Source organism: Copadichromis virginalis, linkage group LG7 (assembly GCF_057382275.1).
Source record: "Copadichromis virginalis isolate Kocher_CV1m ecotype Utaka linkage group LG7, C_Virginalis_male_GT1.1, whole genome shotgun sequence".
NCBI classification, from domain to species: Eukaryota; Metazoa; Chordata; class Actinopteri; order Cichliformes; family Cichlidae; genus Copadichromis; species Copadichromis virginalis.
The window spans coordinates 54,870,974-54,886,334 of record NC_140624.1 but is presented as its reverse complement, the minus strand read 5'-3'; the positions used below and the strand labels follow the sequence as shown (position 1 = coordinate 54,886,334).

The window sequence follows — 15,361 nt, the reverse complement described above, 5'->3', positions numbered from 1 at the left end:
AACAGCACTAAGGGGCTTATGACCCTGAGCGAGGAACACTGCAGCCTTCTTTAAAACACTTGGTTTATGCATGTGCTCAGTGTGTGTCTGTGCACCAGAGGAGAGAGATGGAGAATAGAGGCAGCAGCTTCTACATGAAAGCCCTGAGAAGACTTCTATTGCACCCCTTTGCACACATTGTTTACATCTCTGAAATGCTTGTGTGTTGCACTGGCAACGCTCCCGATCATTAGTCCCTTTCTTTGTCAGGCCTCCAGACTTTAACAGGTCTGGCCTCTGTCACATAAACACAGCCAGAAAAAAGGGATCCGCTCCGAGCTGTGGCACTGACTGTACTGCACTTTATACACCGGCTGGAACATCAGTCAGTGAAAAATAAATGCAAAAAATAATAATAATAAAGGGGAAATTATAAAAGGAAACTCAGACAGAGGGGGGAAGGGGGAAAAAAAGGCAAGTATCGTTAAGCATGGTAAGATGGTAAAGCTAGTCAAGTGTGACAGAAATTAAAGAGAAACCAGGGAGACTGACTTCCCCCAAAAATCACCTGGAGCTTTCTCTAATATCTGTGGGACATTCAGTCTCACAGCACACTTCTCAAATAGCAAAAAGACCTTCACCACTGTCTCAGTAGAGGATTATAAAACCTGTCAGCGCAAGTGGCCAAGTAAAGGGGACTCTTATGTAACACAGTGGAATTTAATACTACAGTTAGAGGTTTAGAGAAAGAGTCTATGATTAAAACAAAGGATAAAGGACAGACATAGCAGGGGGTGCAAGAGGAAGAGGACAATGAGGAAGTAGGGATTAAAAAAAATAAAAAATAAATCTTGTCGCAGTTCATAAAGCGACTTAATTTCAGAGAGACTCTGCTTTTATTATTATTTTTAATTAAAATGAACATTCTTCATATTTCACATTTGGAAGGTTTGCTAAATAAAAACCACCTACTTTGGCAACATCTTTAACTGATTCTCCCTCAGCTCCAGGATTTGTAGCTTAGTCAACCTGCAAGCAGGAAAAAAAAATCATTGTCATAATTAGTTGATTTTCCCCAAAAGGGATATTATGTGAAATGGCTTTTGAAGCTTAGCGGCCATGATTTTCTCAGCCGGCTTATCTTTCACTAAGCAGCTATGATGTGCAGTTACATGACAGCAAAAAAAGTCTGATGTAATCTTCTCTTGTATAGAACTAGTACTAAAAGGAAGAAATATAAAGATGGAATCAGCACCAGATCACATCACGTTTTCTGCATTCAGAAGGCTCAACACAAACTTTGTGTAACGCGCAAGTAATGAAAGTGATTAATAATCTGTGTAGCCTAACTATATATTGAAAAGTATAGTAAGTAAATGTTAAGAAGACAACATGATCATTTTAAATAAAGTGATAATTTTTTAAAGCTGTGTGTTTCTCCAGTATGACTTAAATGTAAATGCTAAAGAATTAATGGTAAGCCAGGTCTGAGAGATATAATAGTTCTGTGTATGCTCGCTGCATCACTTTTGTGCTGTTGACATGACATAAGTAGTACTTGGTCCTGGTGCCACACAGCACAAGTGTAGCCCACAGTATGAATCAAAATCACTTCTACTGGGTCATCTTATCGAGCTAGCATCATTTTGTGTTGCATTTCTGCGGTTGTTAATGACTTGACTGCATTTAGAAAATTCAAATGTCAGTATCATGACTCCATCAAGTCCAGCGTGTGACAAACCAGGGAAGAAACCGACCTGCCGAAGCTGGCTGGTAGGAACTCCAGAAAGGCATCGTTCAGGTAGAGCTGCGTCAGACTCAGAAGCTGAGTGAAGCCTTCAGGGAGCCTGATAACACATGCAAAGGCAAGAACGCGAATGAGAACACACAAGCAGCCTCGTAAGCCTCTGCAAGAACACTAGGAACCCAAACTTTATAGGGAACATTAAACTAAAATGTGTTAGGTGAGGGAAAGTCGAACTCACTTGGATATGGGATTCACACTGGCTTCTACAATTGCTAGGCCTTTGCAGTTCTTGATGTTCTCTGGAAAGTCCTGGATGCCTGGAGAGAAACAGAAGTCATCAAAAATTATCATCAGCAGGGCAGGAGTACGACTACAAAGCTACATCTGCTCAGTGTATCTCAGCTGCTTTGTTACTGCTGACACAAAATGAATAACTCCCGTCAAATGAAAAAAAGATAAAACATAATGAAAGACATCTTATTTAACACAAATAAACAACCAGAAAGGTTCTCTGACTGAACAGAGTGTGATCGTGGTATAATAAGAGCAGCTCTGCACCTTTCTTCGCCCTTATTTTTTGTCTTCACTGAAAAGAGAGAAGAAAAGTGCAGAACTGCATGCGGTTACATAATAAAAGAGCAGGAAACAAAGAGCAAAAACAAAAATAGAAGGTGAGGGATCTATTTTGAAGTCTGCAACTTCTCACCAAACCTTCACAGCAAGGTGAGCATTGTGACCAAGTCTCATGGTTTATTTCCACCTACTTTCTTTTATGCCCACAACACTTAGGCTAAAGTGCTTTGTGTGGAAGGATAAGCTCCATTTAATGTAAACACGGGACATGAAGCTCCGGTTCATGAAAATGCCACTACATCCTTTAATGTCTGTTTAATCTAGGCTGCTTTTACACTCGTTTATAGTCCAAGTACCTTTTTAACCTCTCTGTTCCTGAAAGGGTTTTGCCGACTGTGCAGGTAGAGAAGCGTATGGACAGTCAGGCTATTTTCCCTAACTTTGGATCTGTACAACACTCATGGATTTAAAATGAAGCAGTCAAGATGCAAATCAATTTTTTGCATTCACCTTTAATAATTTACAGTCCTGTCTTTTACACAGGCCAAAGTAATTGGACAAACTAGCATTATTATAAATATAATTATTATTACTTAAATGGGAATCTGTAGCAATCCTTTCCACAGACATCATTAAATGCTGCATGTCCTCCCTCGAGATGCTCTGCCAGGCTTTTGCTGCTTCTTTGTGAGTCTCTCTGCTTTCAGCTTTGCTTTCACTAAAAGGCATCTCAACTCAGCTGAGGTCATGTGAGTGACATTTAAGAACATTCCCTTTCATTGCCTTAAACAACTTTTGGGGTTTTGGGGTCATTATCCATCTGCACTGTAAAGCACCAGCCTTTTAGTCTTGCAGCTTTTCAGCACAGTGTAAGCTATAAGTTTTAAAAATCCATCCTGTTGCTTCAACAGTCACTTTATCTAGAAACACTAGTGAACCAGTTCCTCTGGCAAACATACAGTACATGCCATGTCATTTTGAAAGAGGATGTAGTATGAGCTCTTCCTTGCCTTTTGTATATGTTTTTTTTCTCTTAACATCTTCCTGGTACAAATTGGGTATACCAGAACTGGAAGGCCTTTTGTTTTCCTTTCAAATTACACTGACCACACCTTGGTCTAGTTAAGAGTTCATATGAATCAAAGGAGCTTGCAAAGAAAAGCGTCTGGACTTCTTTAAGTTACTTGAAGACGTTTCACCTCTCATCCGAGAAGCTTCTTCAGTTCTAAGGTCAAATGGTGGAGAGTCCCAGATATAAACCTAGTGGGAGTTTCCCCCCACAGGGGGACAAAAGGACCCCCTGATGATCCTCTAATCGCCTGAGCCAAGGTGTGAAACTGGGTGTGGGTCCCAATCAGCCCGAGTTTCGGGTGAGTTCATTGTGAAACCTGGCCCCACCTTATCATGCGAATTCCTGAGATCAGATGGCCCAGGATGTGAGTGGGTGTTAAGGCGTCTGGGAAGGGATCTCAAAACTGGATTACAGATGGCAGAGAGTTGGTGTCGTAAACCACCGCCTCTGTTCAAAGATGGTCGCTCACAGTGGACATAGATGGCTTCTTTCACTCCTCTTTCAAACCATCTGTCCTCTCTGTCCAAAATGTGAGCATTCCTCGCTGCACTGTACAGCATGCTGTACAGTGCAGCGAGGAATGCCCAGACCTCTACATTGGAGAGACCAAACAGCCACTTCACAAGCGCATGGCACAACACAGAAGAGCCACCTCCACAGGACAAGACTCAGCAGTCCATCTGCATTTTAAGGATAAAGGACACTCTTTCGAGGATGCCAATGTTCAAATTTTAAATTTTAAATTTCAAATTTTAATGTTGGTTTAAAATGGAGCACTGTAACAAAAAATAATTTCCCCCAGGGATCAATAAAGTATTCTGATTCTGATTCTGATTAGAGGATCATCAGGGGGTCCTTTTGTCCCTCTGTGGGGGGTTACTCCCACTAGGTTATATCTGGGACTCTCCACCATTTGACCTTAGAACTGAAGAAGCTTCTCGGATGAGAGGTGAAACGTCTTCAAGTAACTTAAAGAAGTCCAGACGCTTTTCTTTGCAAGCTCCTTTGATTCATATGACCTGGATGACTGAGAACCTTCACAGACAGTTCATATGAATAGCTACCAAATGCAAAGTCAAACCCCAGAGTCAGCTCCAGATTTATTTTAAACAATGAGGAAACAATCGGGAACCACACCTGCTGATGGAGCAGCTTACTATTCAAATGTCCAACTACTTCTGAGCTGCAAGTAATGAAGAGACCGTTTAAAAATGGGTGTAATTACCAGCCAGTTAATGCAATTTTCACTTACATTCACACTTGCTGGGGATTTATGTTTTGGTGGGGAATCTGTGCACATAACCTCTGTTACATCCTAACTAGAAATATAACTACACAATGACTGATTACTGCTGTGCATTTATTGGCTTTTTCTTGGCAGTTTTTGAATTTATTAGTGATCGAGTGATGACCATTGCCTCAATATAGGGAGGAAAAATAATAACACCGATCTAAGGACCTATAAACATCAGCAAATTCCTAGAGGGAGACTGCTGAAACTTTTGTAATGGATATTAGTGAATGTACTAAGAAACGGAAAAACAAGAAGGACAAATATGTTTGCCCCCCAAAACCCCACCGCAACAAAGTGTCCAAGGAGGGAAAAAATATAATTGTCCAGCACAAGCATAAATACTGGCAACAACGTCTGCCACTTACTAGGTTACATTGTAGCCACTGCAGGATTCCCCACAGAAGTCTAAATCACGCCTTGTGGTCAGTTTTGAAACACTAATTAACCCAAATCCATTCATGTCTTTGGACTGTGGGAGGAAGCTGGTACCCAGAGGAGACAGGGAGACATGGACATGTAAACTCCACACAGACTGGTTTAGAACTCAGGACCTTCTTATTGTGAGGCAATAGTGCTAACACCACCATGGAGCTCACACACACATGAGTGTGGGTGGCCATCTGTCTCTCTCTTAATTGGCTGACAGCTTGACAACCTGTCCAGGGTTGTCAATCTGTCCTTCCCCACCTCTCACCCTATAACAGCTGGGATAGGCTCCAGCCCCGCTTCAATGGATAAATGTAGAAAGTGAATGGACAATTAATGCAATATTTTTGTTACATTCTTTGAATTAAAACTGGAAGTCATCCATTATGTTTTTTAAAAACTGTCAGAGTTATTTTGTTGTTGTTCATTTGTCCTTGTTTAATATCATACTTTTTAATTTTTCTACTGCATGGTACTGGTTTTCTTTCAATTTACAAAAGTCTACTTTACAAATAATGATTGTGATACGGAGGCTAAAACTGTGTCAATTTATTGCAGATGTATTTGATATAAAAACTGAATATACATTTTGTTGTTGTTTTTTTAAAAAGGCAGAAATTATTTAAACAGCAGAGTCATCTGACTGATTCGGTGTGCAGCCTCACACACTTTGTTCTGCACCTGTTTTTTGTTCTAAATGTCACCCTAGAAGAGCACCAAGTGTGTCTGTGGAAAGCTTTCATCAAACAGGCAACATTTAAAGGGCTTCAAGTACAAAGCCCTGTCATGTTCAACAGTGCAAATGTTTAATATCAAAGCAGTAAATGTTAAACTTTGACAAATGCCGCTGCTTCCGACTCTACAAAACAGTTGACAATTCACCCTGTAGATATTTTGTTACAGTGTGTGTGTGTGAGAGAACCAGCTCAAAGAAGCTTTATATCGCCCTTTCAGTTTTTTCCATTTCACTTGAGAGAGAGTTTCTAGCTGCTTGCAGGTCTGGGCTTGTCCACTTGCTCTATTGATCGTTTTTTTGAGTCATGTTGTGACGTAAACACAGCAAATTAAACATGCTGTGGCATTTCGCCTTGTCTCATCTTTGAAAAAGCAAATCTAAACAAGGTATTAATGCGTTCATATATTTTCTTGCCGTCATGACAACAAAAAGACAGTTTCGACGTTTGAAATTTCAAAGGAAAGTTTTCAGGCTTTAAAGCAAAAAGGTTCTACAAAGGAATCATCCTGCTTACTGTTTTTGCTGACATCAAGCTCCCTGAGATTGATGAGGTTTGCGATCGCTGCTGGCAACACTGCCAGGTCGTTATCTGGCATGCTCAGTCGGTTGAGTAACTGGCAGTTAAACAGTTGCTTGTAGAATGAGGAGGGGGGGGAAAAAAGAAATTATAAACACCATGTGGTTTAACATGTGGTTCACCTATACAGTCTCATGAGAAATGTACAAATGTCCCGACTTTTAATAAAGCTCAACTGTATCCCTCAAAGACTCCTAGCAACAAAGATGTACAAACACTGAAGGTTTCTATACATCACAATGCATGCCTTACTTTAGGCAGCTCCTCGATCTGGTTGGCATCGAGGTAGAGTTCTTGCAGGGTCTTCTCGAAGTTAAAGATCTCCTTAGGAACAGTCTCCAGGCTGCAGTGGGAGTAGTCCAGCGATGTTACGATCTCCTCCTCGCCCCGCAAGCAGCGGCATGGTACCAGACGAACAAACAGGCTCCGCTTGGACATCCTGAGGCACTATGGAGGGAAAATGGAGAGATATGAAGAAGGAGACTAGGACGATAAGGAGGCAGACTGGTGACTAGTGCTACTTTCACATTTCACTTCCTGTGTAACACAAGGATGTTGACATTTGATCAACTTTAATGAAATGGAAATGATTAAAATCGCACATTTAATTTGAATAAGTATGACAACAAAAAAGCAGCATCAGCCCGTAGAGTAACAATCAAGACTTAAATAGATTAGAAAAATGGATGTGAAACAACGGTCATGTTTAGCTTCTGGTGCGACTTCCACAAATCACTCAGATCATCATAAAAGGGAAAATTCAACATTTGTCAACCTTTGCTCTCACATTTAAATCCAATATGACTATTAGTCATTATTGTTTCTCACAGTTTCTAATAAAGCACAGAAGTAGGAGGAAGTAGTACCCATTTGATTTACAATTCTGTTTCTTTCAATAGCCACGGGGCTGCCGGCTATGTTTACTTTTGGTCGTCTTACTTTAGTCTGCGATATCGGATAAATTTAACCTCCCCGGAAAGCTGTAGGAGGCTGTCTCTTGCTAGTCTGTAAATCTCATCTCCACATCTGAGGAGGAGGGTAAAACTGTCACAATGGACAAGGCAAACAAACACTGGAATTTAAATGGAAATACTTGTTACTAGAGAATTACACTTAAAAATAATAATGCAGCCCAAAATCTGTCCCAAAGCACAGTACACTGTCTGGTGTGTAACGGCTCTCCAGGCACTTTTGCAGACGGACCTCTCAAAGCAGTTGGCAAGCTGCATCATGCACACTCAATACTATTATTTCTTCCAAGGGAATGGGCTGCCAGTTTTTTCCTCAAATTTGCATACACTGCACATAATCACTGCCAGTCACACAGATTTTTACTGAACAAAAATAACTTTTATTTTAGGTCTTCAGTAAATATCCTGGAAAAGACGGACTCTTTCTGTTTACCATTTGGGAAAAGCCAATTTTCACATCTAACTTTCCATAAATATGCCAAATGTGATGCTGTTCAATGAAGTGGAGGATATAAATTCAAAAAGTAAGCCATGAGTCAGCCATTATTTTGGAAATCCTTGTCCTTGACTGGTTTCATGCAAAGCTCTCTACACCAAAATAAACTGATATCGATAAGACAGAAAATCTTTTCTGCTCTCAATGTGGATGAACAGATTAAAAGGTGGATAGGAGGGGTGTTGTTAAGCACTGCTGGAAATTAAATGCATGTTTTCTATAGATCAAATCTACACAATTTTTCATCAAAGTGCAGTACACACTATTGAATGTGACTTGGGTCAACAGGGGCTTTGTTTGGACCATGCAGAGACTGCGACTTTCCCTCCCCCTTAATCTTAATCTGAGTATTGTCATAGAAAATCATCTCAGAATACTTCATCCGCTCTGTATCTTGTCTGGCTGACAGAGCCGCCGAAGTGTGGTAGACTTTAAATTTTCGTTGCATGCTTTATGTGGGTGAGAGCAAGTATTTCCGTTAGACTTTGCTACAAACAGCAACAGCATACTTATTTTAGGGGTGATATTGGGCCAATAAAAAGTAAAACACAGACCTCTTTTTCTAGAGAGTGCAAAGTAGTAGAGACGGCAGTATGATCTACTTGTTTGCCACAGCTTTTGTGACAATTCAGTCCACAATTGTCCCAAATGCAGAACCAGTCAGCTATTCTTCCATTTCCCACTCATTAATAATGGCTGCATGTATGCACTCACATGAAGTATGCACATGTAAAAGGCTGTCAGCCTCCCACACAATCTTCTCTATGGAAGAGGCCAGCTCATGTATAAGTACTTAGAGTAATCTGGGCCATCAGCAGAGGAGACGACAGAGGGCCTGCCTCCATTCAACCCAAGCAAGAAGAAATAAACACATGTATGATGCATGCTATTAAGAGTGGTCAGAGAGGGAGGAGGGAATGCAGCATGAATTAACAGAGAAGGTGTAGTAATTATGAGTTAATGTAAGGTATGCAAAAAACAAACAAAAAGGTCAGGCAATCAATGAGACTTTTTACTTAATACCGGTATTTACAGTATTTGAATTTATGACAACATACCTGAAAAACTTTGTTTTGTATCTTAAACAAAACCTTTTTTTTTTTTTAATGGATCCTGAGTGTTAGTCATCAGAGCCGAAGAGCTGTACTGCCACGTAAAAACAGTTTTTTTTAATAACACTATTATTCAAGGTGGTGCGCTGCTTCGATGTGAAGACGAACAGAAATGGACAAGATATGCTGCACTGCAGGGCTGGCTGGCCCAAAGAGTAATCTGGAAAGCAGCACACTAATGAGAACCGTACTGTCTACAACAGATCGGTTTATCCACTGACCTACATGTTACGGGACAGATGACTGACCACACTCACCCAACTTCAGTCGATCAGGAGCTTTTGACTTAACTAAGAAAATTCAAGACATGCAACGGAGATTTCCAGACATGTTAAGCTCTTGACTGACTGACATTTTCTTTCTTAGCCTACTTATTTCGGCAAAGTATTTACTTGAACCATCGTGCTAGTAAGTGCTTAGGCTGATGGGACGGAAAAGGTTAAAAAGTAAAAAAAAAAAAAACCAAAAAACTTAAAAAAAAACAACAACACTAGCTATATTTATTCATAGATTTTCAAACTGTGTGGGTGTGTGTGAATAGTCAGCATGTGACTTTGCAGGCACACTTTCTGTGTAACAGTAAATGAAACAATCTAGAGGGCAAGCCAGTCACAGAATCCCACTTAGTTCTCCCACTCAGAGCCAAAAAAAAAAAAAAAACCACTTCCCTGTCACAACCCTTTCCCTGCAACTTAAGTGCCTCTCGGGTCAGTGGTGTTGCTATAGATACTACAGTGAATTGTAGAAGCAGCTCTCAGACATAAAAAGTCATTCACAAAACACACAGCTGAACTCACTTATTAACTGCGTATGTGGAACGCGTCTCACTAATAAAATACAGAAACGGCTGTACAGAAAGAGGTCTATGCAAGAGAACTGTACAATGAAACTGTGAAAATGGCACATTTTCAGTTTTTACCATCCATTTCATGCCAGAAATATCTGTGTGAATTCTGTAAAAGGTCACCAAGGTCTTCCACTGTGGCCAACAAGTATTCAATGGCCAACTTCTAGTTTATCCAGTAGTAGCAGTAGTTTGCTTTAGTGACTAATAAGTCCCAATTGAAAATAATTGGGGTAATTGCCCATCAAATGCTTTCCGCAGAAAGGATTTATACTCTCTGAGGTAACCAGCAGTTAAGCTCAGATATAGTACCCACACTGTAGTAACTTGTGCTCCGTCTGTCTTTGTTTTGGTGACTAACTTTTCTCACCTCCATGGCATGCTCTGTTCATTTCTTGTCCTCTGTCAAATTAGCATCTCTACCCATTTTACAAACTGAGCAGCTCACTTCAAACTTTGAGGCACAGCTACATTATGTGCCAGTCAGCCCAAAAGCTGTCTTTGAATTGTTGCTTAAGGATCGTGAGCGTTAATGTAATCCTTAACTTCATTTCAATATTAACACTGTAGTGTTGAAAATGAAACTGCAAAACATCTGATGAGTTTATTCTGAAATTCAGACTGTTCCTGTTGTGACATAAAGGCTATTCTGCAAAACACTGCCAGAAAGCTGAACGTCACCCAACTGTATGTACGGAAATACGGTTCTCACAGAAATGCGTAACTAGCTTTAACAGGAATAAAAAGAGAAATAGGCTGACAAGTACATCACACTCTAAGATTGGGAAACAGAGGCTTCACAGCTCAGCTAGTACACAGTATGGGATGAAATCTTCATTCTTTTCACACAGAAACAACAAGAACACTCTCACAAGTTTTCTAAGAAAAATGATTTGATGATGGACATTTTGAAATCATTATCATAACCAAAGATGCTGATGCTCAAGACTCAATGAGTCATCTTCACTACTTTGTTACTCAGCAAGCCTCACTCAGTACGCGTCTATGGAAAACAACCTAGGGCCAATCACGGAAGCTCCACTCCTGCCACGCCTACAGGAACACAAACACAATGGCAGCTGAAACGGAGGTTGTGCACCTGCACTTAGATATTCTATTGAAAACATAATTAGAAAATAAAGCATTTATGATTTATAATTCACGTACTAACTTTCAACTTTCACTCGGACTAATTCTCATCATTTTATATTTTTCCAAAAAGGTTTTTCTTTCTTTTCATTTAAGTGAAGCAATGCTTTTTGAGCTTTTAAAGCCCTTAGTCATTGTTTGAGTTTCTAGAGAAATTAAACAACAATAGGAAATCAAATTAATTGTAAGCACATCAACTCTCAAAATAGACACAGAAGGTATTGTTGATGCACCTTCGTGTGCATTTGTAAGTACCGTGGGTTAAATTGAAGTGCAAGTATAGTGTTTGACGGCAGCAAACGGCTTGTGTTATTTATAGTACATGTCTGGTTGATATGGCAGAATGTGATTAGTATGGGGTAGCTCTTGCCTTATGAAAGGAGCTTTTGATCCAGATTGCAGGGAACTGTTACATGATTTCTGAGCCACAGCTGAAATTTTACATTAGAGATTATGACGACAGAAACAATACAGCAGCGAGGAAAAGAGGCACATAATGACCCGCAGACCCCATGGGATACATTTGAACTGCTTCTCACTGTGATGGAAAAGGAAAGGGAAAAAGTAACTTCCTTAATTTGGGGAGGAGTGCTAGTCATTTATAGATGTGTTTCTAAAATGCCACTTTAACTCCTTTTGAAACTGAATCTTATTCTTTACCATTCGATTTGTCAGTGGAAAAACAAAGTGCAGAACGCAAGTTGCGAGATTTACACAATGCTTATTTTCCCAAATGTCAAGTTGCACAACCTTTAAAAGAACTACAATCCTTGTATATTTCAACATGAACAAGCACATACTAGCATGAGACAAATTGTGGTGAAATTCAACTTCAGTATTCAAACCACACTTAAAACATTTCTACATCTGTAGACTAAATGCAGACTACTCGGATTTGTAGTCATGATCTCATGCTTGTATAAATATAGACACATAAACAAGATGATCACTAATATTGATATTTACAACACCATCAAAGAAAAATTTTTAGTTCACAATTTTTGCAAAATACGGTGAAACTTGATCTAAGATCTAGCAAGACTCCTTTCAATTTTAATTCTGTAAACCCCAAACCTCTGTTAGCTGTAAATTTGAAATTACAATGAACTTATATTATGAAGTACAGCTGAGATTAAAGTTGGTACGGTAAAACTGTGTTCTTTACTGAAGAAACACCACAATAAAATCCCTCGAGATTTCCTTTCCTCAGGCCACCTCATTAACAACATTACATTTAAATCCAGCAGGCACAACAGGAGAAGTGTTGCTTGTCAATAATGCAGATAGATGTTGAGTTAAGACAGGGGTGTCAAACTCAAAATTCAAAACTGGAACAAAGTCGCAGGCTAACGTTAATATTTATTGAAAAAAAATCTTCCTCTAGATATAAGAATGAATCTTTTCTTATGGACTCAAACAAGTTTTGCTGAAAAACTGAATATGGAACAAGCAAAGCTTAATACTAAACAATATATACATTAGCTGTATAATACCAGTAGGCCAGCTCTAATAGTAATTTGGTATGGCTTCGCGGGCCAAATGTAATTAGGCTGCGGGCCAAATTTGGCCCGCGGGCCAGAGTTTGACACCTATGAGTTAAGACAACAAAAATCAAGCTGCTGACTAAGACACACAGTCAAGTTTTTCTACCCCACATATTCTTAATCCAAGAAAAAGTGTACTTTTTTTCCCCCAAATCACAAAACAACAACAGACTAGAAATACAGCTGAGACAGGTAGAAAGGTAAGCCTGTTGTCAGTATCTGTAGCAGCTAAGTGGAACCTGAACTTCCAGTTTTGCTCCCTCTTTGCTTTTGGTTCTCACCAGCGATCTTAGGTCTCAGTGGTCTTGCGTGACAACTGAAAACAAAACCGTGATTGTTTTCTTTGAATTTCTGGTGAAATGAGGCAGTGCAACCTGATCTCCAACAAAGAGCTTTTACAACATCTTCCCAATTTTCTCCTCTAAACAGATTGGCTCTGACAGAATACACTCATACTAACGAGAAGCATATCAATCTCAACACTTGCATGCGCCCAACAAAAACTCCTCAAAATTAGAATACTGGAAGGCTTTGGAAATGTAACAGTCCATTATCACTGCTAAACATGCTGAAGCTCTAGAAGGAAAACACTCAATGGGAACACTTAGCTGTGAATCAGCTGTTAAACAACGTGCTTATAGTAAACGACACAAAACTGCTCAAGAAAACTAAAGAATTTAAATATATGTAATGACTGCAGTGGACAAAAATCTGCACAAACTCAGGCCATTATTTGCTTCAACCATCCCAACAATTTGCACTATTGACTAACAACACACTGTTTAAATATGCAATCCTCCCACATGCTATGTTACACAGCTATATGCCTCCACCCCAGCTAAGTCCACTAGGATATTTACTCAGAAAGCATTTAAGTTGATTTTAATGGGTGTCATTCTGGGATGGCAAATCCCTTCAAGTTTCATCCTCATTTAGTGCCCCGTGTGTCGATTTAAGTTTATTTATTTTATTTTTTTAAATGACACATACACGCACGCAAAAAAATACTTTAAATATACAAATGGAGATGTACTTGAGGTAGCCTTAATTTCAACTCATTTATTCAGACACTGAGAACTAAAGAGATGGCGGGATCTCCAGAAGAATGATGACAATCAGGGAAAAGGTAACTCGCGTCCAAAGATGGTGTCTTCTCTGCCTTACACAGGGGAGAAGCATGTTCAGAAACTTGCCTTCTGTGTAAGCTACTAACAATCTGTCCTACAATTTGCTTTTTTTCACTTTAAATGTTAGAATGTCAAGTAGTGTGTCTCAATTCCTCCCTCATTTCATTATATTTTGCTCGGAAAATTGAAAACGGTGCAGTGACTTTTTGAAATGTGCTTTCATACATTAGAATACAATATCTAAGGCGAAAACAATTCTAACAATGTTGTTTGGTATGACCACCTTTGTTTAACTCTTTCCTGTCATTTCTTTAGTAGTCTTCAGGAATAGTCCTCCAGTGTCCAAAGCTTCTCTCAGATGTGAGCTGGGTTTTGTTCTGTTCAGATTATCCCACGTTGCTTTAATACAGTTGATGTTTGGGCTCTTGGGAGGCCAATCCATGACTAAAAAAAGTGTTTGATTGTGTGTTTTTAGGCCCAGGTATGGTTTCACTGCATTAGCAGGTTGTTTGACATATCATCATCATGATTATTGCGCTTCCAAGTCTTTAAAAATTTATAACAATACACAAAATGTATGAAGATGTTTTAGAATTAAACAATGACAAGTCCTAAAATCTTATTGCCCCTGAGAAGATATTCAGTGTAGTTTAGTATGAAGCCGTTGTGTAGAAAGTAATACAATTTGTTGCCAACGGAGTGTAAAAGTGATCAAATAAATACAGCAAATCCCAGACTTCTTGAAGTTGTGTGCATGGTGTTTTTGCCAGACAACTTTGTTGTTTACCCTCCCATTTTTTCTGGGACACTCATCAGGTGATGTCATACAGTCTTAAGATATGGCTTAACTGTGCAACTGAAAGAACTGGAAGGCGTGGCATCAGTTAGGTGTGGGCACATGAAGAACACAAGAGTTATAAATAAATTAATGAAAGGAGACGGTATGACCGGAATTTGAAAATGTGTTTTCATATATAAGCTGAGATCTTTAAGGAGATTAAAAGACAACAAATGAGAAAATGGACACTCTTTTACACCATCTCTCCTTTAAAAGTGTCCTCTACAGAGGACTGTAATTCTGCTCTGACCGAGTACAAGATGAAACATGATGTGGCCATGTATCAGCAAATCAACAACAACCCCGGATAGAGCATCTGAATGATAAGCAATAGTAATTGAGTAGCTAACATCACAAGTCTTTTTTTTCCTTTTTAAATGTGTATTTTCGTTTGTTTCTTCATGTTGTTGTAGCTGTATTATTTTAACAAGTTCAAAATATGGACATGTTACATTACAATCTAACAATTCTTGAGTTAATTATGCAAGTTGCAAAATCTGAACAAAAGCCACAACCTTTTAAGAACTACCTTGTTGTGTCTTTGGAAGCCACTTCCTGGCAACATAAAGACTGACAACATTTCTGCTGAGATGTGCAACAACGTGGGTATCCTGTGAGATGGGTTCACCACAGTCGTTAATTGACGTCAGGTTTCTATTTCACCGTATACGCAATACCAGCCCACGGAGTGCAAGATTTCCTAGTGAGCGCCATTTGCAAAAGTTCTACAGCAGACTTGTCTAATACAATAAGTAAACTAAAACTACAAAGTGTTTTAACTGCAGCTAACTGTTACTGTTAAAATGAGAACAAAGACTATTTCTGAGTCACATCTGTATACTAGTACACAAATGTAATAAAGTAAAAAAAATAGTT

At 39.3% G+C, this 15,361-nt stretch overlaps 1 protein-coding gene across 2 annotated transcripts in view; it reads right to left on the bottom strand.

Annotated features, from left to right (window-relative positions):
• erbin (erbb2 interacting protein) overlaps positions 1-15,361 on the bottom strand; it is a 48,415-nt gene that overhangs the window by 17,299 nt on the left and 15,755 nt on the right. For both annotated transcript variants that reach the window (XM_085464235.1, XM_085464236.1), the window contains exons 2-6: positions 6,657-6,851; positions 6,342-6,459; positions 1,965-2,043; positions 1,737-1,826; positions 952-1,008 (exon numbers count right to left, since the gene is read on the bottom strand). In XM_085464235.1, coding sequence (XP_085320361.1) covers positions 952-1,008; positions 1,737-1,826; positions 1,965-2,043; positions 6,342-6,459; positions 6,657-6,842 — 530 coding nt within the window. In that variant the 5' untranslated portion in view covers positions 6,843-6,851. The remainder of the gene's footprint in view (positions 1-951; positions 1,009-1,736; positions 1,827-1,964; positions 2,044-6,341; positions 6,460-6,656; positions 6,852-15,361) is intronic.